The 25,424-nt window shown below is 38.6% G+C and overlaps 1 protein-coding gene across 1 annotated transcript; it reads left to right on the top strand.

Moving 5' to 3' along the window:
* The first annotated feature begins 15,454 nt into the window (after positions 1-15,454).
* Positions 15,455-16,209, top strand: LOC114092932 (CGG triplet repeat-binding protein 1-like). The gene has a single exon (XM_027935546.2). It carries the CDS (start codon positions 15,700-15,702, stop codon positions 16,207-16,209), a length of 510 nt encoding a protein of 169 aa, XP_027791347.1. The 5' UTR covers positions 15,455-15,699.
* Positions 16,210-25,424: the final 9,215 nt, after the last annotated feature.

The raw sequence follows: 25,424 nt of genomic DNA, 5'->3' as shown, positions 1-25,424 counted from the left end.
ATCCCTTTTGAATGTATCTAATTTCAATCCCTTGCATTTTATAATGTGAGAATCTTCTACAACTGAGAGAGACAAGTTATGATACAGTTTTGTAACAGAACTCCTACATGCAAATATATTGCTTTCTGTAATACTCAATGAAAAAGAAAAGTTAAGGGGGCTGGGGTTGGGGCTCAGCAGTAGAGCGCTTGCCTAGCATGTGCAAGGGATCCTTAGCACCACATAAAAAGAAAGAAAGAAAAGTTAAAATGATAGGGTATAACTCAGTGGTAGAGCACTTGCCTAGCATGCACAAGGCTCAGGATTCCATCCATAGCACTAAAAGAAGAAAAGCAGTTTTATTAGCTGTTTTTTTTTTTTTAATTAAAAAGACAATTTCCTTTTATGTAGAAGATAAAACTAGCTGTGTTGGACTCTTTTTATTTTTTATTTGTTCTTTTTAGTTATACATGACAGTAGAATATATTTTGACTTATAATACATACATGGAGTATAACTTCCCATTCTTGTGTATGATATGGAGTTACACTGGCCGTGTATTCATATATGAACCTAGGAAACTTATGCCTGATTCATTCTGCTGTCTTTCCCATTCCCAACACCCTCTCTCCCCCAAACCAGTGAACCTCCACTACCCCCCCACACCTAATGTGAGTCAACATCCACATATCAGAACATTAGGCCTTTAGTGTTTTGGAATTGGCTTATTTCACTTAGCATGACAGTTTCCAGTTTCATCCATTCACTGGCAAATGCTATAATTTCATTCTTCTTTATGGCTGAGTAACATTCCATTGTGTATATGTACCACATTTTCTTGTTGAAGGGCACCTAGATTGGTTCCATAGCTTAGCTATTGTGAATTGAGTTGCTATAAACATTGATGTGGCTGCATCAATGTAGTATACTGATTTTAAGTCCTTTGGGTATATGCTGAGGAGTGGGATAACTGGGTCAAGTGGTGGTTACCATTTCAAGTTTTCTGAGGCATCTCCATACTGCTTTCCAGAGTGGTTGCACCAATTTGCAGTCCCACCAGCAATGTATGAATGTACCTTCTTCCCCACATCCTCACCAACATTTATTTGTATTCTTGTTAATTGCCATATTGACTGGAATGAGATGATATCTCAATGTAGTTTTAATTTGCATTTTTCTAATTACTTGTGATGTTGAACATTTTTTATATATTTGAACTTTTTTTTATATATTTATTGACCGATTGTATTTCTAGCGTGAACAATTCAGTTCCCTTGCCCATTTATTGATTGGGTTATTTCCAAAACAAGGTTTCAAAAGGCATCTTTGTGTTGAAGAGTTTGCTTCTTGTGTTATTGTTTAAGTAAAATTTGCTCCCTCAAAGAAAACAAGGAAGAGAATTCTTTTGGGCCTTGCACTACTGATGTTTAGCGGGGCTTAAACACCGCCATAAACCTGCAGATTTTATGGGGTGGACAAGGCTTGTATTCCACAGGAGTTCTCTTACTTGGGGCATTGCTCACGGACAGGTGCACACTCACAGGTACATGCACACCTGTCTCTGTAATTCCAGAGACACTGGGAGTGTTTTCCTACCTAAATATTTTCCTCCTTTACCTGCTGGCTAATGCCTGACCTTTGGCCAATACCCACCCGGCCAACACCCAACACCCACCCGCCTAGCTTAAGGCTTTCAGCTTTTGTTGAGGGGGGGGGGGGCGAGAATCAGCATGAAACAAGGCTGTTACTGTGATCCAGCTTTTGTCCCATTGAAGATGACATCCAGAGCCTTCCCTAAGAGAAAGAGTTGATGGAGGGAATGTCTATATGATTGGGGGGGGGGGGGGGGAGCCCACCAGGAGTGACAAGCTGGAGGAAGCTGAAGGTGTCCCAGAAATGTCCACAAGACCAGTATGCCCAGAGTTAGCCTCGTCAGGAATTCTGCTTGTGACAGCTCACTTCTTGGATTGCAATGGTAACTAGAGTATCATTTCTCATGCATTTTAGAAGTAAAAGAGATTTCTGCTTTTCATTCTCATTCAGGGGATAGCTTTATTTTGTAAAGAATGGCAGAGGTGGGGCTGGGGATGTGGCTCAAGTGGTAGCGCGCTCGCCTGGCATGCGTGTGCGGCCCGGGTTCGATCCTCAGCACCACATACAAAACAAAGATGTTGTATCCGCCGATAACTAAAAAATAAATATCAAAATTCTCTCTCTCTCTCTCTCTCCTCTCTCTTTAAAAAAAAAAGAAAAAAAGAATGGCAGAGGTGCTTCTAAAGTTGGTCATCTTAATAGTGATAGTCGTTTGTTTCTTATTTCTTTTCCAACAACAAAATTCCAGTAGATCCTTCCCTCACTTTGGTGGAAGGAACAACAACTGCCTGGAGGGCTGTTAACCATTCCAGAGTCTCTGGTGTGTAAGTGTTAGTCTCGCAGGTCCTCGCTGGTCAAGGTGTGGCCACATGGGACCAGGTGCAGGGGTGCTGGGCTGATGTTGTGCAGCCCATGTGCGTGTTGTGTTGAACTCTAGGAAAAGGACTTTCAATGATAATTTAGCCTATGTGGATTTTTGAGATACATTTCACAAACCATAAAATTTACCCTTTGAAGTGCACAATCAGTACTACTAATTCCAGAACATTTCATCATTTCCAAAAGAATCCTGGCACTACCAGTTATTCCACCCTCCCATACCTCCAATCTCTGGCAATACCAATCTATTTTCTGTCTCTATAATTTCCCTATTCTGGACATTTCATATAAATGAAAGCATACAATATGAAGCCTATTGTGTCTGACTTCTTAGTTTTCATAAAATGTTTCCAACGTTCATTCATGTAGCAGAAATCATCCCTTTTCATTGTGGAGCCTAAATAAGTTTTGTCTAACAGGCTGACTTTGCAATCTAACATCACATCCATACACCTGGTGTGTTTCCAGTGAGTAATTTCACTGGCCCTGGGTTCAATCCCCAGCACAGGGGAAGGGGATGGGAGATGAAAGGGACATAACAACAACAACTTGCTTGGTTTCTGGTTAAAAAAAAACTTCACTGTAAGAATTTATTAAAATCTATAATCCTAGTATATCCTGGTCTCTTTTATTGTTTTTAACTTTTGGCAGGTACTGTTTGAACTGTGAATACCCCTGAAAACAGATATTTACAGTGGTCACAGTGGCAAACCTTTTGTCAAGATGCTTTCAACATCAAAACAAATTAAATTTATACTAATTTAAGCAAAGTGGGGAATGTTATGACTCATGTAACTTTGAGTAAAAGTGGACTAAAGCTCTCAGGAAAAAGAGAAAAGCTGCAAGAATACTGGCTTTAGGAAACAAAACCCAGGACTCAACATCTGTGTACGCTATCTCTCATCTCTAATTCTCTCTGGTTTCCTTCTTCAGGAAGAATCTCTCCACATGGAAGGGTCTGCCTACATTACCAGATCATATCTTCTCAGCTTAACAAATTAAGCAAAAATGGATTTTTTTTTTTTTTAATTCCCAGCATCCATATATCAATCCCAGAAAAAGTTTCTGATCTGCTCCACTTGTACCATATGCTTTTCCCTGAACCTAGCAATTCTCAGGGGGGATGGGTATCACTAGCTGGGCATAGGTCATATTTCTGTTCTTTTAGGTCAGGAGATAGGATCTATGTCTAGAAAAATTGGGATGGGAAAATTTATTGCTAAACAAAAACAATACCCATTATACACCACAAAATACATATTGTCTTCTCAGCATCCATATATACCCTCTCAGCCATTTCTGAGAGAAATGAGCAAAGTAGGGGAAAAAATAATACCTTGAAATCTGTACCCACTTCTCATTTTTAAAAATTAAGATTTAGGGATTATCTCAGAAGGTTTTCTAGGGCACAAAACCAGTAAGGGACACACATGTCCTTTCCAGATTGTATACTATCATCTGAGATAACTCATTTATAGTTTCTCTCTCTCTCTCTCTCTCACCACCACCCCCCCCTTTTTTGTACTAGGGAGTGACCCCAGGGTTGCATTACCACTGAGCTACACCTCCAACCCTTTTTCCCTTTTTCTTTTTGGTACTGGGGATTGAACTCAGGGGCACTTGACCACATCCCCAGCCCTATTCTGTATTTTATTTAGAGACAGGGTCTCACTGAGTTATTTAGCGCCTTGCCATTGCTGAGGCTGGCTCTGAATTCATGATCCTCTTAATTTAAGACAGGGTCTCACTAATTTGCTTAATCTGGCCTAGAACTTGTGATCCTCCTGCCTATGCCTCCCAAATTGCTGGGATTACATATGCCATTTCACACAGCTTCATCTGCAGTATTAAATCCAAGTCACTGCCACATCTACTTTCTAGTGTGGGGGAATTAGGAAAAGAGAATGGAAAAGCACATTTCCAATGTTTTAAAGTCAAATCATAAAACTGCCATTCAACAATTTCACATCCCAATAGCCCCAGGAAGTCTCATGGTCACCCATATCTCCAAAGGAGGCCAGAAAATTTAAGTCTAGGATTCTATTGGTAAATGAAGAGAACAAATGAAAGAAGAGAATGAATATGAGATAACAATTAAAGGTCTCCACCACACTCTATTAGGAATGCAGGACTCTGCAGGACATATTTGCATGGGATGTAGCTTATCACAGCTACTTCTCTGTTTCTAGGTCTCCTCTGGACTTTGACCCTACTTACATCACATATCTTCTGGACAATTCACTGTGTCCACAAAATTGAGGTGCTACTATTGCCCAAGCTTGGTCATGTGCCTGCATTCAAGGTCAAGAGAACAGGTTCTGTCACTAAATGAGAGGAAGATTGATGGACAAAACATAGTCATACTTAATAGGGACACATTTTGAGAACTGCATTATTGGGCAGCTTCATCATGTGTAAACATGATGGAATGTTCTTAAACAAACCTCAGTGCTACAGCCTGCTAGATTACTAGGATATATGATATATGAAATATATATATATATATATAAATATAAATATATAAATATAAATATATAAATATATATATATATATAAATATAAATATATATATATATGTGTGTGTATATATATCTATATACATATACATGAAATAAATATACACACACAGACACATGCAATAGCCTTCTGCTCCCAGGGACATGATGAACAAAATAACAAGATCAAATGAAGCACATCCAAAATATGATGCAATCAAGAGACAGGGTAGCCAGGTGCAGTGGCTCACACCTGTAATCCCAGTGGCTCAGGAGGCTAGTGAGACCCTGTCTCTAAATAAAATACAAAATAGGGCTGGGGATATGGCTCAGAGAGAGACAGGGTAAACACAAGATATGTGAGGTGGCTATAAGCATAATATAGCATACTATGTTTAGCAGAAAACTCTGGGGGGCAGTGAGTATATATGTGATACCAGTGGTAGCTCTACTGTTAAGCCAAATCCCCAGCCCTTTTAAAATTTTATGTATTTATTTATTTTTATTTTGAGATAATATCTTACTAAGTTGGCCAAGCTGGCCTCAAACTTGTGATCCTCCTGCCTAAGACTCCCAAGTAGCTGGAATTACAGGTGTGTGCCACCAGGCCCACCTAAATTTTATTTTTTATAAGTAGAAAGAGTATACTCTAAAATAATGATCAGGGCTGGGACTGTAAGGGTAAAAGAAATTGAAGTTAAAGCGTAAAAGTTAAAGGGTAAAAGACCCGGTGTTGTAAAGTTTCTAAGCTGCAAGGTCTGAGTTAAATTTCTGTAGCTGTTAAGACAATGCTTGGAACTGCCCAGTAATAAGGGCTCTGTGTGGTCGCACATAGGCATTGCAGGGCCTGGACCAATCAGTTTAAATGTAACCCCCTCCTTAGGAATGACCTATCACTCCAGCCTGACCTGTTCCCGCCAATGAATGAACCAATCATGTTTAGGAGTTGTTGTTCAATTTTCCCGCGCCTCATGATGATTTGTTCTGATGTATACAAAGCCCTCCGCCCTCCCCAAAAAGTGTACTTAAGCAGTGCTCAGCCCCTGCTCGGGGCTTTGGGCTGCTTTCCCTTCTTGAGTGGGCACGGAGCCCCAGCATGCTGGTTCAATAAATCCCCCCTTCTGCCAATTGCATGAGTGGTCACTTGGTGATCTCTTTCTCCGACATTTCGCGGGATCCTTACAGGACTATAGCTCAGTGGTGACCACTTGCTTAGTACGTGTTGAGAAACTGATGTGACTCCATTTTTGAGAAACCAGCTTCTACTTCAAGACCTGTCCAAAGGGAGGGGACATGACCCTTGTCCTTGGAAAAACCCACAGGGCACTCCTAGGCACATAGCCACCCTGCTGAGTTATTTGTCTGTAAATAACAGGAGAGATCTGCCTACACCAGGTGTCCCTGGCTAGGTGAGGACCCATAGCCACCCCCTAGCAATCACCAATCAGCATGAGACAGGGAAAATACCTGAAATGCCAGGTGACCCTCCCAGTAGTTTCCGTGATTGATAACATGATTAGGCAACCTTGCAGTTTAGCATATACACTCTTGCAACCCCTCTCAGCCTAAACCAATCCGTTCAAAGTATCCACCACTTGAACTAACCAATCACCCTGACCGACTTGTTCCTGCCAACAAATGTGCTAATCAATGTTAAGAGTTATTGTTTGATTTTCCCATGGTGTGAAATGATTTGCTGTGTGATGTTGTGACGCATAGAGTGACCAAAAAAAAACCTATAAATCCTCACGGAACTAAGGGCCAGGACTCACTCCTCAGGACTGCTGCATCGGAAATGGTTGAGTCCAGGCTCGAGCTTGCAATAAAGACTCTTGTGTGATTGCGTTGGATTTGGCTCCTGGAGGTCTATTGGGGTCCCACGAATCTGGCATTACAGTATGAGGCACTGGGTTCCATCCTCAGCACCACATAAAAATAAATAAAATAAAAGCATTATGTCCATCTACAACTAAAAATTTAAAAATAAATAAATAAATAAAATAATGATAAAAAATACAGTATAAGCTGGGGCTGGGCTTGTGGCTCAGTGGCAGAGCACTTACCTAGCATTTGTGAGGCACTGGGTTTGATTCTCAGCACCACTTATAAATAAATAAAATAAATAAAGTCCATTGACAACTAAGAAAATATTTTTTTAAAAAAGTACAGTATAAGCTGGATGCAGTGGTGCTTGCCTGCAGCTCATTTTTTCAGGAGACTAAGGCAGGAGGATGGCTTGAGCCCAGGAGTTTGTGGCCAGCCTGGGCAATATAGAGAGACTCTGTCTCAAAAAACATATGTGGTAAATACTTAAGCCAGTAACATCTTCATTTATTATAGTTATCACATATACTGTTCTGTACTCTAAAGTGTATGTGTTTAAAAATAAATATAATGTATGTGTTACGCTTTTAGATGAATGACAGCACAGCAGATTTGTTTACATTAGCATCACTAAAAAATGTAAGAAATAAATTTCACTATGTCATGACAGCTCCTATGTAACTAGATGGTGGGAAATTTTAGCTCAGTTATAATCTTGTAGGACTATATCATATTTATAGTCTGTCATTGACTGAAATATCCATAGGCAGAATGTGATGTAGCTATAACATTAGAAGCCAGGTGTGGTGGCCTATTCCTGTAATCCCAGCAGTTTGGGAAGCTGAAGCAGAAGATTACAAGTTCAAAGTCAGGGGGCTGGGGATGTGGCTCAAGCGGTAGCACACTCCCCTGGCATGCGTGCGGCCCAGGTTCAATCCTCAGCACCACATACAAAACAAAGATGTTGTGTCTGCCGATAACTAAAAAATAAATATTAAAATTCTCTCTCTCTCTCCCTCTCTCACTCTCTCTTTAAAAAAAAAAAAAAAAAGTTCAAAGCCAGCCTCAGCAATTTAGTGAGGCGCTAAACAACTCAGTGAGGCACTAAGCAACTCAGTGAGACCCTGTCTCTAAATAAAATACAAAAAAGGTCTGGGGATGTGGCTTTAGTGGTTAAGTGCCCCTGAGTTAATCCTCCATACAAAAAATAAAAGTAATAACATTAACAACTAAGGACCTCTCATCTCAGTCCTGAAGATGAGACTTAGCTTCCTTCTCTCCCAAAGAATTCTATACAATTTGTATTAAATATTATTTTCACACAACTTGTATTTTCATATACCGTGTTATCAAATGTTCACAGAGTGTTTTATTTTGTATATATAATAATGTTAGTTCCATCTCATAGCTGGTGTGGTCAAGTTTAAAGCATATGGAGAAGAATCCATACATGGTGGTGCATGCCTGTAATCTCGGCTACTCAGAAGGCTAAGGTAGGAGAATCACAAGTCTGAGACCAGCCTCAACAATTTAGCAACACCCTCAGCAACTTAGTGAGATCCTGCCTCAAAATAAAAAATAAAAAGCACTGGGGATTTAGCTCAGTAGTAAAGCACCTCTGGATTCAATCTCAGTACCAAAAGGAAAAAAAAAAGGAATCTGGCGAATTTGGACCCTGGGCTGGAGATGTAACTCACTGGTAGACTGCTTGCCTAGCATGTTCAAGGCCCTGGATTTAATCCCTAGCACCAAAAAAAAAAAAAAAAAAAAAAAAAAAGACAGGAGGATTTGGGCACTGAACATTGAATTCAGGGTAGGCTGAATTCAAAATCAACTCACTGGTTGTGAATAAAACCAACATCACCATTATTGATCCCCATGTATCAAGCACAATGCTTGTCTACTACTACTTATCTCACAAACTCTAAGAAGTATATATGTTGCCAGTTTCAGTCATAGAAACTGAAGCATGGAATAGTTAATTAATTTGTCCAAAACTATTAAGCACACTGAAGCCAGAAGCAGAACTCAGTTTAACCCTAGATCCTTGATCATAATGAAAAATCACTTTCCCTTGGAAGTTTTCTTATTTTGAAAGCACCTATAGAAATTTTAGTTTGTAATAGTATATACTATTTTTGCAAGATGCCAGAAACTTGAATTATTATGCCAGCAGACTTGTATTTTCGTATACTTGTCATATACGCTTTTTTTCATATACTTTTCGTGTATCTTTCCTGGCTCTTGAATTCTTTATCTTTAAGCTTAGAAAGTTGGGACTAATAGATTTCTTGTATTCGTTTAAATGTGATGATCTGAATCTACCCTTCTTACCACTATTATTAAATTTTACTTATTTCAACAGCAGATGGTGCTATTGAGTATTGGCTTTAAAATCAAAAACTTCTAATTCCCTAGTACACAGAAGTTTTGATTGATTTTTCTATGTGACAATTCCCTAGTATATAGTTGTCTCATAGAAAAATATCTAACTGTATATGAGAGGATTGGAGGTTAAGGAATAAACTTAAAAATTTTATATTAAAAAATTATTACTGAATGGCTCATGCCTATCATCCCAGCAGTTCTGGAGGCTGAGGCAGGAGGATCACAAGCTAGCCTCAGCAATTTGGGGAGGCCCTAAACAACTTAATGAGACCATCTCAAAATAAAAAATAAGAAGGACTGGAGATGTGGCTCAGTGGTTAAGTGCCCCTGTACCAAAAATAAATAAATAAGTTTATTAAGCTGGGTATGGTAGCACATGCCTATAATCCTAGCTACTCAGGAGGCTGATTCAGGAGGTTGGCAGCCTGGGGGACTTACCAATATTTTTTCTCAAGATAAAAATTTCAAAAGGGGTGGGGATATAGCTCAGTGATGGAGGATATGTCTAGAATGTGCAAGGCCCTGGATCTGATGCCTAGCTCCACAAAAAGATAAATATAATTCAGAAACTTGGGGTATAGCTCTGTGATAAAGCAGTTTAGTATACATGAGACTCTGGGTTCAATTCCACACACCAAAACTTGTGGTGTGTGTGTGTGTGTGTGTGTGTGTGTGTATAAATGATCTACATATTAGCCCATGTTTTTTTCCCTTCTTTGTTTTTAGTGGTGCTGGGGATCAAACCCAGGGCCTCATGAATGCTAGGCAAGCTCTCTAACCAATGAGCAACATCCCCTGCTCTGGCCCAACTCTTTCTATTTTATATATGATATTGTATGTTTTAAGAAGCTTTTAAAGTAACAAAGTGTGACACTGGCATAAGATAGATATATCTAACAATGGAATGGAATTGGAAACCAAAAAATAAATCCTCCAATTTCAGGGCAGTTGGTTTTTTGAATAGTGCCAAAATAACTAAATGAGAAAAAATATCTTTTCAGCAAATGTTATTGATACCGCTCTTTACTGTGAGGAGTCCTTGCTTCCCCGAATGCTGAAGTATAACACTAGAGAATCACGGTGAGACCAGTGTGGAGTAGAGAGCAAAAGGCTTTATTAAAGGATAACAGAAAAGACTTTCTCCAAGAGGAAGAAGGGGACCTGAAAGGTCGAATCTGAAAGGTGGAATCTGTGGGAAAGGGAGATCTTCTCCCTTTTATACCTTAGATCTTCTTTTGTTCTTCTACCTTCCTGTCCTTTATTTTGCTTATCTTCCTCTATCCTCCATGTAGTGGGGGATGCAGGTGGGAAGGCCAAAAGGTGGAAGACAGGTGGTCCATTAGGGCCAGGGAGGAGTGATCTGGGCAGGAAGGGCCTAGGGTGCATCTCCCTGTCTTGCTGGAAGCTGTTTCATTAACAGTTCTTTGGGATGCGCTGAGCCTTGGAAACTTTAACATTTCAATCTCCCAGGTGTTTTTTCTGGTTTTCTGGGCTCAGATTGCATTCCATTTTCTTTATTAGACTCAATATTAGACCCAATTTACCTAACTACACTAACTACCTATCTTTAAATCTGGCCTCATTATCCACATGCAAAAGAATGAAGTGGGACCCTTACTTTACACCAGTCACAAAACTAACCATGAACAGAAATTAATGCAAAAGTAATCAAAAACCTAAATATAAGGCTGGAGTTGTCGTGAGAAAATAAATAAATACCAGCAGCTTCTATCTCAAGGCCTGTCCTAAGGAAGGGGGCGTGACCCTTGTCCTGGGAAAAACCCACTGAGCACTCCTAGGCACATACCCACCCTGCTGAACTGTTTGTAAATAACAGGAGACTTCTGCAGCGCCAGGTGTCCCTGACTCAGTTAAGCTAGGTGAGGACCCATAGCAACCTCCTAGCAACCTCCAATCAGCATGAGGCAGGGAAAATACCTGGGATGCCAGATGACCCCCCAGTAGTTTATGGTGGTTGATAACATGTTGGGAAACCATGTAGTGCAGCATGTACTCCCCTCCGTGGTTTAAACCAATCAGTTCAAACGAATCCCCCTCTTGTGCTAACCAATCACCCCTACCCAACATGTTCCCACCAGTGAATGTGCTAATCAATGTTAAGAGTTGCTGTTTGATTTTCCCGCGGTATGGAATGATTTGCTATGTGTTGTTGTGAGGCATAGAGTATCCCCCCAAAACCTATAAAATCTCACTGAACAAAGAACCGGGACTCACTCCCTGGGACCGCTGCATTGGGAACAGTTGTGAGTCCAGGCTCGAGCTTGCAATAAAGACTCTTGTGTGATTGCATCGGATTCAGCTCCTGGAAGTCTATTGGGGGTCCCACGAATCGGGCATTACAGTGGCTCAGTGGTAGAGCGCTTGCCTCAGATGTGTGAGGCACTGAGTTAGATTCTCAGCACCACATATAAATAAATGGATAAAATAAAGGTCCATCAACAACAACAACAAAAAACTAAATATAAGAGATAAAACCATAGCACTTTTAGAAAAAAACATAAGTTGAAATCTTCATGACCTGGGATTCGGCAGTGGTTTCTTAGACGTGACACTGTTAACCCGCTGTTTACTGTGAAGAGCCCTTGCTTCCCGGAATGCTGAAGTATAACACCAGAGAAGCACACTGAGGCAAGTGCAGAGTGGAAAGTGGAAGGCTTTGTTACAGGATAGCAGAAAAGACTCCCTCCCACCTCCAGGAAAAAGGGGACCGGGGACCGGAAAAGGTGGAATCCCTGGAAAGGGGAGGTCTTCTCCCTTTTATAGCTAAGATCTTCTTTTGTCCTTCCACATTGCCGGTGTTCATTTCCCTCTATCCTGCACTTGTTGGGGGATGCAGGTGGGAAGGCCAAAAGGTGGGAAGCAGGTGGACTAATGGGGTGGGGAGGAGAGATCTTGGCAGGAATGGCCTAGAGTGGTTTGATTAGCATCTCCCTGTTTTGCAGAGCTACTTCATTAACAGTTCTTAAGGAGGGGGGTGGGTGGATATTAACAGTTGAATTTCCCAGGTGTAGTTCTAGTTTCCCAGGCTCAGATTCAGCTCCTTTTTCTTAATGGACTCCATTTTTTTTTTATCAGACTTGATATTAGACCCGATTTACCCAACTACACTAACTACCTATCTTTAAATCTTGCTTCAACACCATACTAAAAGCCAAAGCAACAAAAGAGAAAAAAATAAACTAGACATTATCAAATTTTAAAAAGTGTGCTTCAAAGGACACTATTAAGGAAATGAGAAGACAACCCACAGAATGGAAGAAAATGGATTGTAAATCATGTGTCTGATATGATCTGATAAAAATATAATCAATATAAATACGACTGGGATTTAGTACTCAAAAAAAGGGCATACAAGAGGGAAAAGATCTAGAACATTTAACAAGCAATTAAAATTAATAAGCTAAGAATGGTGGTGCACATCAATAATCCTAGCTACAGAGGACGCTGAGACAGGAGGATTGCAAGTTTGAAACCAGCCTCAGTCTTTTAATGAGACCCTGTCTCAAAATAAAATATAAATGGAAAAAAAATAAAAAGGACTGGGGATATACCTCAGTGATATAGTTCCACTAGGTTCAATCTCCAGTACCATAATAAATAAATAAAAATAAAATTCATCAACAAAAAAGACAACTCAATTAAAAATAGCCAAAGGATATAACTATATGGTTCTCAAAGAAAGATACACAAAAATATTAATTATAATTATAATATTTTAAAATATAATATTAATTTAAGCACATGAAAAGATATTCAACATCATTAGCCACCAGGGAAATGAAAATAGAACCGTAATAAGATATCATTTAATACCCACTAAAATAACTATAATCAAAGGGAAAATAACAAGTGTGGTGAAGATGTAGAGAAATGTGAGCTATTATATATTGCTGTTAAGAAGGTAAAATATTGCAGCTATTTTGAAAAAAAAAAAAAACTTTTTTCCAAATTATTAAACATTAGGTTATATGATCCAGCAGGTCCACTCACAGAAGGAAAATATGTCCACACAAAAATTTTTGCACAAATGGTCATAACAATGTTATTAATAAAAGTCAAAAAGTAGAAATAACCCAATTGTTCATCAACTGATGAATGGATAAATAAAATGTATTATATCCACACAATAGAATATTATTTGCCAATAATAAAAAAAAATAAGCCATTAGGCAGGCATCGTGGCACATGCCTGTAATCCCAGTAGTTTAGGAGGCTGAGGCAAGAGGATCACAAGTTCAAGACCAGTCTCAGCAACTTAGTGGGCCCCTTAGCAACTTAGGGAAATCTTATCTCCAAATAAAAAGGGCCAGGGATGTGGCTCAGTGGTTAAGTGCCCCTGGGTTCAATTCCTAGTACCTAAATATATATGTGTACTAACACAAGCTATAACAGGGCTGAAACTAGAAAACATTATGCTAAGTGATAGACATTGAGTACAAAATATCACATATTACATGATTCTATTTGTATGAAAAATACAGAATAAGTACATCTACAGAGACAGAAAATAGAAAAGTGTTGGCCTACGAATAGTAGGTAGAAGGAGGAGGTGGCAGATTTGGGAAAGTTGGGAGGTTCTACTTAGGAATACCAGATTTCTTTCTGGGGTTATGAAAATGCCCTAAAATCGATCATGATGATGAATGCATACATAACTATGTAACTGTGCTAAAAGTATAATTTGGATGAGCAAATTGTATGATTTCTGGATTATATCTCAATAAAGCCTACCAAAAATGTAATGGCAATGTTCTTCAATTCGAAAAAAAGGTAGATAAAAGATTAGCTATTTTGGGGTGTCCATCCTTGCTTCAATTGGGCATGGCCAATGACCATCATATATTATTGAAAGTATTATGGATGAGAAAGGCAAAGAGTCTTACACAAAATTTCCCTTTAATCTCACCAATTTCATCATTCTTTTTATTCACCTGATTCTTTTTGTTATTGTTGGGAATTGAACTTAAGAGTGCTTAATCACTAAGCTACATCCCCCACCCTATTTATTAATTATAATATATATATATAATTAATTATAATTATAATATTTTTAAATATAATATTAATTTAATTATAATATTGAGTCTGGCTAAGTTGCTTAGGGCCTTGCTAAATTGCTGAGGCTGAGTTTGAACTTGCAATTCTCCTGCCTCAGACTCTTGAGTATCTGGGATTAGAGGCGTGCACCACTGTGCCCAGCTTCACCTGATTAAAATTCTTATTATTTCAACACTCAAGTGTCACCTTCTCATGAGATAGCCCTTCCTGACTATTATATCTAAAGGTAATGTGTTCATCTGTGTCCCATGGTGTACTCTAGAATAGAATCTGTCTCATCAGGGGCTGGGGATGTGGCTCAAGTGGCAGTGCGCTTGCCTGGCATGCGTGCGGCCCTGGTTGGATCCTTACCACCAAGTACAAACAAAGATGTTGTGTCCGCCGAAAACTAAAAAATAAATATTAAAAAAAAATCTGTCTCATCATAATATGATCATTTGTCGTATGTTCTCCCATCTGAATTTTGAGGTTTTTGAGGCCAGGTACAGAGTAGGCACTTATTTCATCACCCACATACAATAAATGAGTGAAGGATAAGAAGAGAATTTATTATAGAAGTTATAGTTAGTGGTTCTTTATACTAATGCCTCATCAACCCTGTTTTGTTTATAGGTCTTTTTTGTTTGTTTGTTTTGGTGGTTGGTATTTTGATGCTAGGAATCAAACTCAGGACCTACACATGCTGAGCATATACTCTTACCACTCACCCATATCAAACCCAATACTCCACTTTTGAAAAATAGTTTAGTTGCATGTATCAAGAACTCTGAAGGGCTGGAGTTGTGGCTCAGTGGCAGAGCACTCACCTAGCATGTGTGAGGCCCTGGGTTCAATCCTCAGCACCACATAAAAATAAATAAATAAAATAAAGATATTGTATCCAACTACAACTAAAAAATAAATATTAAAAAAAAGAACTCTGAAAGTGTTCGTTTGAGTTGGTTCCACTATAAAGAATTCTTTGCACTTAACATTTATTGAATACTTTTTATATGTCAGGCACTGCTCTAAATCCTAGGGTTTAGAACAAGGCCCACTCAGATTTGCCACTATCTTGTTATAGACCCTTGAACTGTGTGGTCTGCTCTCCATGGTTCTGAACCATACTAGCCCTTTAGATGCAAGCCTACTTCACAAAAATCTCCTGTGTAATCTTCCCCCAGTGTTGAAAGGAAAAGATGACAATAAAAGAGAAATGGAAAGAGCAGGGCGGAAAACCTAGAAGTAAAGGCATGACTTCCCGGCACCTCAGGGAAAATAGGGTGCAAGCCCAGAAACTATTTCCCAACCACCACTTGTTGAAAAACTGATTTGAAGGCGTCTCCAGGTGTGAACAAACGGAAAGTGCCAGGATTTGATGTGTCTGAGGTTTTGTGCTGGAGACCCTTCACTACTAAGTATCAAGAAAAAAAAAAGAAAAAAAAAAAACTAGAAACTAATCCGAACCTAATTCAGGATTAAAATGGAACGATTTGTAGTAACAGCACCAAAACCACCTGCCCCAAACCGTTCTAAGACTGCTTTGTATGTGACTCCCCTTGATCATGTCACTGAGTTTGGAGGTGAGCTTCATGAAGATGGAGAAAAACTCTTCTGCATTTCTTGCAATGTGGTTCTAAACCATGTTTGCAAGTCTGCTATTAGCGACCACCTCAAGTCAAAGACCCATACCAAGAGGAAGGCAGAATTTGAAGAGCAGAATGTGAGAAAGAAGCAGAGGCCCCTAACTGCATCTCTTCAGTGCAAAAGTACTCCGCAAACAGAGAAAGTCAGTGTTATCCAGGACTTTGTAAAAATGTGCCTGGAAGCCAACATCCCCCTGAAGAAGGCTGATCACCCAACATTCCATGCTTTCCTTTCTGGCCATGTGAAGAATGGAGGCTCCATACCTAAGTCAGACCAGCTGAGGAGAGCATATCTGCCTGATGGATATGAGAATGAGAATCAGCTCCTCAACTCACAAGATTGTTGACAAGAAGGTTACCACTGTTGTGATCAAGATAATAATGTGGAGTATTAAAGTTATGTGTTAAAAAAAAAAGAGAAATGGAGAAAACACAAGAAGAGAAATCATTAGAAAGGCACAGCCACTTAGAGATTCAGGTAGAAAAAGGGAATTTATTTTAAGATTATTTTCAAATAGTTTTAGCTAAAAACAAAAATATGACAATTTAGACACACACGCGCGCGCACACACACACACACACACACAAAGATGAGTGGAGAAAAATAATTACGTACCAAGCAATGCAAAGGTTTATGAATTCCAGAAGATTTAGAAATGTGGTACCTGAACAGCCATCATCTGTTGAGTTTTACTAAATTACTTGCGGCTATTAATTGTCTTTATTGGCAATCTTTAAATTTTGGTGGATAATAGATGAGGATTTCTGTTTTAAAGTTATATAGTTAACATATTTCTTCTGGATAAAGAACATCTCATGTTCCTTTGTTTGTTTGTTTGTTTTCGAAAAAATTAAAATTCCTGGGATTACTGCCCTCAGAATTTAAGATCTGGGTTAGGCACAAAGACCACCAGATGCAGTGGCACATAACTGTAGACCCAGCTTCTTGAGAGGCTGAGACAGGATCATTACCTGAGCTCAGGAGTTTGAGGGCAGTCAGGACAATACAGCAAAACCCCATCACAAAAATAATACTAATAAAATAAAAACATCCAGGCATGGTAGCACACACCTGTAATCCCATCTACTTGGGAAGTTAAAGCAGAAGGATCACAAGTTCAATGCCAGTCTGGACCACTTATCTCAAAATAAAAAATAAAACCAACTGTGGATGTGGCTCATTTGTGGAGTACTTACCAAGTATGTATGAGGCCCTAGTTTTAATTTCCAGTACCAAAAAACTAAAATAAATAAATAATAAAAAAATTAAAGACTAAAAATAGCAAATTAAGTTTTTTGTTTTTAACTTGGGGACACTTAACCACTGAGCCACATCCTCAACCCTTTTTTGTATTTTATTTAGAGACAGGGTCCTCACTGAGTTGTTTAGGGCCTAGCAAAATTGCTGAGGCTGGTTTAGAACTCACAATCCTCCTGCCTCAGCCTCCTGAACTGCCGAGAGTACAGGTATGAGCCACCACACCAAGCAAAAATTAAGTCTTTAGAAAGACAAAAGTTGGAAAACTTACTCTAGCAGATGGCAAAGTTATTTTTAATACAAGTATAAAAACACTGTGGTATTGATTCATATATATGCACATGGAATAGAATAAAAAGTCCAAAATCAGATTCCAAAGATTCATGCCAGTTGCTCAAGGCTTACATGTAAAAGGAAAAAAAAAAAAACAAGCTTCTTTAATAGAATGTAAGAAAATATGTTAAAAATTTGGACAGAAATGGGGTAACTGGGTCAAATGTTTCCTTTCCTAGTGTTTTAAGGAATCTGCTTTCTAGAATAATTGCACCAAACTGCAGTCCCACCAACAATGTATGAGTGTACCCTTTCCCCACATCCTCACCAACATTTATTGTTACTTGTATTCTTTTTTTTTTTTTAATATTTATTTATTTATTTTAGTTTTCGGCGGACACAACATCTTTGTTTGTATGTGGTGTTGAGGATTGAACCCGGGACGCACGCATGCTAGGCAAGCGCGCTACTGGTTGAGCCACATCCCCAACCCCAGTTACTTGTATTCTTGATAATTCCCATTTTGACTGGAATAAGATGGAATCTCAGTGCAATTTTAATTTGAATTTCTCTAATTGCTAGAGATGTTGAACATTTTTTCATATATTTGTTAACTATTCATATTTCTTCCTTTGAGAAGTATTTGTTAGTTACTTTGCCCATTTATTGATTTGGTTATTTGGTTTTTGTCTTGTTTTTACTGTGTTGTTTTATTTGGTGTTAAGTTTTTTGAGTTCTTTATTTATCCTGGATATTAATGCCCTACCTGAGGTGCAAGTGTCAAAGATTTTCTCCCATTCTGTAGATTCTCTCTTTATGTTCTTGATTGTTTCCTCTGCTGTGAAGAAGCTTTTTAATTTGATGTCATCCCATTTACTAATTTTTTATTTTATTTCTTGCACTAGGAGTCTTGTTAAGGAAATCAGCTATCAAGCCAATATGTAGGAATGTTAGGTCTACATTTTCTTCCAGCAGGTTCAGAGATTCTGGTCTAATTCCTAGGTCTTTGATCCACTTTGAGTTGAGTTTTGTGCAGGGTGGGTGACAGGGGTTAAGTTTTATTCTACTACATGTGTATTTCCAGTTTTTGCAGCACTATTTAAGGCCATCATTTCTCCATTGTAGGTTTCTAGCTCCTTTGTCAAGTATGAGATAATTGTATTTAAGTAGATTTGTCTCTGTGTCTTCTATTCCATTGGTCTTCATACCTGTTTTGGTGCCAATACCATGCCATTTTTGTTACTGTAGCTTTGTGATGTAATTTAAATGTCTGGTACTGCGATGCCTCCTGCTTTGCTTTTCTGGCTAAGGACTGATTTGGTTATTCTGGGCCCCTTATTTTTCCAAATGAATTTTATGACTGCTTTTTCTTTCTTTCTTTTTTTTGAGTATGAGGGATTGAACCCAAGGGTGCTTAATCACTGAGTCAAATCCCCGTCTCCTTTTTGTATTTTATTAGACTTAGGATCTCTTGCTGAGTTGCTTAGGGTCTCACTAAGTTGCTGTTGTTGGCTTTGAACTTGCAACCCTCCTGCTTCAGCCACCAGAGCCATTGGGATTACAGGATTGTGTCACTGCTCCCAGATCATGACTGCTTTTTCTCATTGGAATTTTCATGGAAAATGCTTTGAATCTGAAATGCTTTGGGTAGTATGGCCATTTTGACAGTATCTTCGAAGGTCTTCTTCAATTTCTTTCTTTAGTGTTCTATAGTTTTCATTATAGAGATCCTTCACTTTTTTGTTAGATTGATTCCTAGAGTTTTTGTTTGTTTGTTTGTTTGACTTTTTTTTTCTTTTTTTGAGGCCATAATGAATAGGATAATTTTCTTAATTTCTTTTTTAGGTTCATTGTTGGTATATAAGAAAACTAACGGAGTGTAGAAGCACGGTTGATTTATGGGTGTTGATCTTATATCCTGCTGTTTTGCTGAATATGTTTATGAGTTCTAGAAGTTTTCTGGTGGAGTTTTTTGAGTCTTTTAAATATAGAAACATATCATTGGCAAACAGAGATAGTTTGAACTCTTCTTTTCCTACTAGTATGCTTTAATTTCCTTGTCTTACCTAATTGCTCTAGCTGGAGTTTCAAAGACGAATAGGGCTTTTTTATATCCAGGCTGGACAAAGAAGTCACATTGCCAATAGGTTACATAGTGACCTAGAGTACACCGAATCAGGATGTTCATGACCTTAGCTACATACTAAAAACATAGCCTCATCAGAAGCCTTGGTAAGGGAACCTAAGTACAGTTATTTTGGGCCTGTGAAGGGTGTTACACATCATTAGTCACCAAAGAATGCATATTTCGGATTTAAGATATAGACCACCATAATGGCTAACATGCTGTAGCTAATACTTGATATTGACAAGGATATGGAGCAATGGGAATCTCATATTATGCTAGTAGAAGTTTTTGTTGATTCAGTCCCAATGGCTTCAGCAGCTTGTTTGTTTGTTTGTTTTTGGTACTGGGAATTGAACCTAACCATGCAGCTACATCCCCAGCCATTTTTTATATTTTATTTAGAGACAGGGTCTCAGTAAGTTGCTTAGTGCCTCACTAAGTCACCTGGTGCCTTGATAAGTTGCTGAGGCTGGCTTTGAACTTGCAATCCTCCTGCCTCAACCTCCCCAGCCACTGGGATTACTGTGCCAAGCCCAATAATACATATTTAACACACATGCATATGTGCCCCCAAAGATATGTACAATGGAGTTCATAGAAGTTATTAGATCTAAAATGGAAGAATCCAAAATGTCTATTGACAGTAGAATGTATTAGTCCATTTTGTACTGCTATAATAGTATACCTGGGATTGGGTAATTTGTAAAGAACAGAGTGATTTTTGTTTGTTTGTTTTTACAACACTGGAGATTAAACAAAACAGATTTATTTGTTACAGTTCTGGAAGCTGCGAAGTCTAAGTTTGAGGGGCCTGCGTCTGGCCACATCATCCCATGGCAGAGGCATCACCTGGGCAAGAGTGAACCATGAGATAAAACTTCCAGCCTCAGTCCTTTTATAGTTGGCATTAATCCATTTATGAGAGTGGACCCTTACAATTTAAATCTCTCTCAATAGGCCCTACTTCCTAACATTGATACATTAGAGATTAAGTTTCCAACACATATCCTTTTGGGGGAAAATTTTGAATGATAACAGCATATATTTATATACTATTATAGTATGCAAAAAAACACTAAACTAGTCAGGCATAGTGATGCACATCCATAGTCTCAACTACTTGAGATGTTGAGGCTGGAAGATCACTGTGTTCAGGACTTTGAGATTAGCCTGGGAAACATAACAAGATGCTGTTTAAATAAAATAAAATAACCTAAAAAATAATGATGATGATGAACTAAAGCTGCTTGTTTGAAGACATGTGATATCATTCCATGCATACAAAATAAATGACAGAAAAAATTAAGCTATGATGACAAATGTTAGAATTACTATTCTAACAGGTGTAGTGGCACACACCTATAATCCCAGCTACTTGGGAGGCTGAGGCAGCATTCAACACGGTGAGATACTATCTGAAACAAAACAAAACAGAAAAGTAAATAAGGTCATAGGTTTGTGGCACATATCCAATAGAATTAATGTCCTTATAAGAGGAGACACCAGAGACATTCTTGGTCTCCCTCTTACTGAGTATACACTCCTAGGAAAGACAATGGGAAGGCATAGCAAGAAGCTGGCCAACTACAAGCCAGAATTAAAAAGAAAGGTTCTCACCAGAAACCAATCCTGTCAACATCTTTTTTTTTTTTTTTTTTTTGCTGGGGGTTGAACCCAGGGTCTTGTGCATGGGAGGCAAGCACTCTACCAACAGAGCTATATCCCCAACCCCCGTCAACATCTTGATCTTCCTAACCTTTAGAACTAGAAGAAAATAAATGTGTTAAGTCACCCCAGTGTTATTTTGTTATAGCAACCCAAATAGATGAATACTCCAAGATATCTTATTTTTATTTTTAAATCAATCCTGTTGCAGTCAGATAACATTTTCTATATAGTTATGATTTTAGTTAGTTTTTTTAGTGAGCCAATATCTTTATGAATATGAAAAGAAAATTGAAAAGGTACTAGCAAAGACAACAATTCTAATGTTAGTTGTGATGTTTTGTAAATATCAATTTAGTTAATTGATAGTTCGATTCACATCAACTATAGTGAAAAATCGTTTTAAAAGAGTTTTGATATTTTTAGATAGAGGCAACGAATAATTGATTTTGCTTTAGCTATTTCATTTCTACAAGTAAGAACTCAATTTGTTACAAATTATTAATTAGTAATTCTTGGGTTTATATTTTAGAACTTTTTATATCTACATTTTCTTGTACATGGGAGAGTCAGGTCCTTTATCATATGTTATGTCTGAGCCCTTGCTTGCTTTTTTTTTTTTTTTTTTTTTTTTTGGTGCTGCATTTGATACCAGGGGTGCTTTACCACTGAGACACATGGGAGTCTCATTAAGTTACTGAGGCTGGCCTCAAACACTTGGTCCTCCTGCCTTAGTCTCTTGAGTTGCTGGGATTACAGGTGTGCATTACCATCCCTGGATTTTCAGTCTTCTTTCTGCTGATAAGCAACTGACACTGTGAATTTTTGGTACTGGAGATTGAATCCAGAGGCATTTTACCACTGAGCTATATCCCAGTCCTTTTTTCTTTTTTATTTTGAGACAGGGTCCTGAAAAATTGCACTTAGGACCTTGTTATTTTGCTAAGGCTGACCTCAAACATGAAATCCTCCTGCTTGTCCTCCAGAGTTTCTGGGATTACAGGTGTGTGTCATGATGTGGTGTAATAGCAACACTTTATTTATTTATTTGTTTGTTTGTTTGTTGTTGAGAAGCCTTTATTTTATTCATTTATTTTATGCAGCGCTGAGAATCAAACCCAGTGCCTCACACATGCTAGCCAAGCACTCTACCACTGAGCCACAACCCCACCCAATAGCAATACTTTTAAAAACAAAATTTATCCTGGGTGGTGGTACATGCATGTAATCCCAGGGACTCAGGAGGCTGAGGTAGGAGGATGGAAAGTTCAAAGTCAGCTTCAGCAATTTAGGGAGGCCATGAGCAACTTAAAGAGATGCTGTCTCAAAAATAAAAAATAAAAAGGGCTGAGGATATGGCTCAGTAGCACAAAAACAAACAAACAAAACCCAAACATAACAACTGGAGATGTGCTCAGTCATAAAGCATCCTTGGCTTCAATCCCTAGTACCAAAAAAAGAAAAAAAGTTATGCTTTAACATGAAATTAAAGAATCTTATTTTGGACCCAAAATAAAGATTCTTATTTTGGACCCAAACACCTTCACAGCACTTCCTCTTCTCTATTTTGAAGATCTATACTGACTGTTCCTGGGCGGATGATTAAGACAGTTGCTTGGACAATTTGGTTCTTTCTTTATCCACTTATCCTGCTGATTCTTCAGTTTCCAAAATGAAGCAAACAAACAAAACAAAACACCAATGTAGTCATAGTTATTTTGATAGTTTAAGCCAAAACGGATCATTTAACTTGAATAATACAGTTTTCCCCGGTTTCTTCATTGTACCTTGCCTATATATAGAACCTGTTTTAAACCTGCAGTCATTAGGGGCTGGTGATATCCCTTAGTTGGTAGAGTACTTGCTTTGCATACACTAAACCTCTGGGTTCAATCCCCAGCAAAAGGGGAAGTAGGATATGGGATGGACATGGACTGCAGCCATGAAAAGGCAAAAAAAAAAAAAAGTCAAATGACAACTCACCCATATAAACTTATGCTGGATTTTAACTCACCTTGTATTTAAAATCTTGTTTATAAAAACAACAAAGGTTAAAAAGTGTTAATAACATCTATGTCCAAAGTTGATTCTGGGTATTTGTTTACTTTTGTTTGCAGAGTATGATTTACATGTTTAAGCAATGTTCTAGAGATTATTAGATTATTGCAGGACACTCCCTGATTCAGTCTTCCTCATTAATGCCTTGGACAAGAGTCTTAATACACATGTTTAAATTCTCTGTTTTGTATTTTGTTTTGCTTTGATTTTTAGTACTGGGGATTGAACCGAGGACCTGGCACTTATTAAACTGGCTCTCTCTGCCAGTGAACCGCATCTCTAGCTCTAAATTCTCTAATTTAAAACAAAACAAACAAAAAGATAGCCTTGGGTGTAGTAACGCATGCTGCCACCAGGAGGCTAAGGCCGAAGGATGGCAAATTCAAGGTCAGCCAGAGCAACTTGGTGAGACCTTGTTTCAAAGAAAAAAAAAAAAGGATGTGAGGGCAATCTGGCCACAACATCTGTCACCACATCGATTGCCAAGGTTGATTAGGCCCATCTGGCTTGATAGATGGTCCAACTGGCTAGATGGGTGTCCCCTTCATCCCTTACAGTTCCATGTGCTTCCCTCCTGAACCTGTGTGCTCTGTCAAAGAGAATAACCTTTCCAGACAGAGGAGGACGGTTCTTTGGTCAAGGGTATATGTATAGTTGTGTTCGCCTGCTAGAACCTCTGAATAAACTCTCAAAATAAAAAATAAAAGGACTGGATGGAGATGTAGCACAGTAGTAAACAGCCCCTGGGTTCAATCTCCATCACCAAAACATAAAATAAAATAAATGGTTGAGGCTGTCGCTCATTAGTAGAGTACTTGCATAGCATGTGAAGGCCCTGGGTAAAATACCCATCTCAAAAGATGATAAATATGTAAATATTATACTTACTATTTACCATTGATTTAAAATTATGAAAATAAGACTATAAGGACTATGGATCTAAAAGTCTTCTCCCATCCCTCAAAATATGTGGTAAAATTAAGGAGACTTTTGCTTAATTCTTAGAACTCCAAGTAGACATCCTTGAATAATGACACTTTCTGCTTATAGAGCATTTATCAAGATCCAAGCACTGTTCAAAGTGTTCTACATGTATTGATTCTTTGGAATTCACAACACTTCTAATAGCTAGGTCCTAATATTGTCCCCATTTCAAAACTGAGGAAACCAAAACACAAAGAATTGACATTCAGAAAGTCCCACTTAGTAACTAACTGTCTCTCCCTCCAGCTATAGCCTGCATTCTCCCTTGAATGGATATGCTTTGCTGTACCCCAAAGGCATCCCATTTTTGAGACTGCACCTAGTGTCCCTTGTATCTATCTACTTTCCTAGAAAAACCTCTGTCTATGCTTTTGTCTGGCTTGTGATGAAATTCTTTCCTGTCACATATGCCAAGAACCCCACTGGTCATAAGTCAAGCCCTCCACCCACCCTTTCTGGGAACTCCTTGGATCCTTCTCCAGGGACATCTTTTATCCATGACATCTCTTGGTGGCCCATGGGAATCTTCAAAGGCATCAACTTTGATTATAACAATTTCATGTTAAGAGGATGGCAAAGCAAAAATTCTAAACCATCCCACAACTGAGATCAGGGTCTGTCTCCTTTAGATCAGTCAGACTGACACTTTCAATCCCTGACTAGCCAGGGATCGCCCCTTTTTTTGCCAGCCTGAAACACCATGAAAGGTAGATCTTCAGCCCACACCAACACTTAAGATTAAGGGATCAAAGTCTGGGGGAGGAGGATGAGATAGGGATTTATAATAAAGAGAAAGATAATTGAGTCTTAAAAAAATGCCCATGAGCCTCTGACATGCAGAAAGCAGTTGAAAATCTTGAGTGAAATGCCCTTGGCTCATGCCCTTGTAAAATGAGGGAAATGCACAAAGTGCAAACAAACTGGTGTGAAATTGTGCAGCTCCACCCTGTCTCCACCTTAACCCCCTAACAGCAACCCTTTATGAATATTAACGCCCACACCAATGTGTAGCTGTCTCTCCCCATGGAGTTAGCCCATGATCTCCTTTGAATGATAGTCCATGGTCTCCCTTGATTGTGTATTCTTTGCTTTACCTCAAAAGCATCTCCCTTTTGAAATTGCCTCCATTTTCCCTTGAATGTGTGTTACTAAAAGCTCTGTCCTTGTCCCAGATGCCAATCCAATAAAGAAGGACA

Source organism: Marmota flaviventris, chromosome 16 (genome assembly GCF_047511675.1).
Source record: "Marmota flaviventris isolate mMarFla1 chromosome 16, mMarFla1.hap1, whole genome shotgun sequence".
Classification (NCBI taxonomy): Eukaryota; Metazoa; Chordata; class Mammalia; order Rodentia; family Sciuridae; genus Marmota; species Marmota flaviventris.
This window is presented reverse-complemented; position numbering and strand designations above follow the sequence as displayed.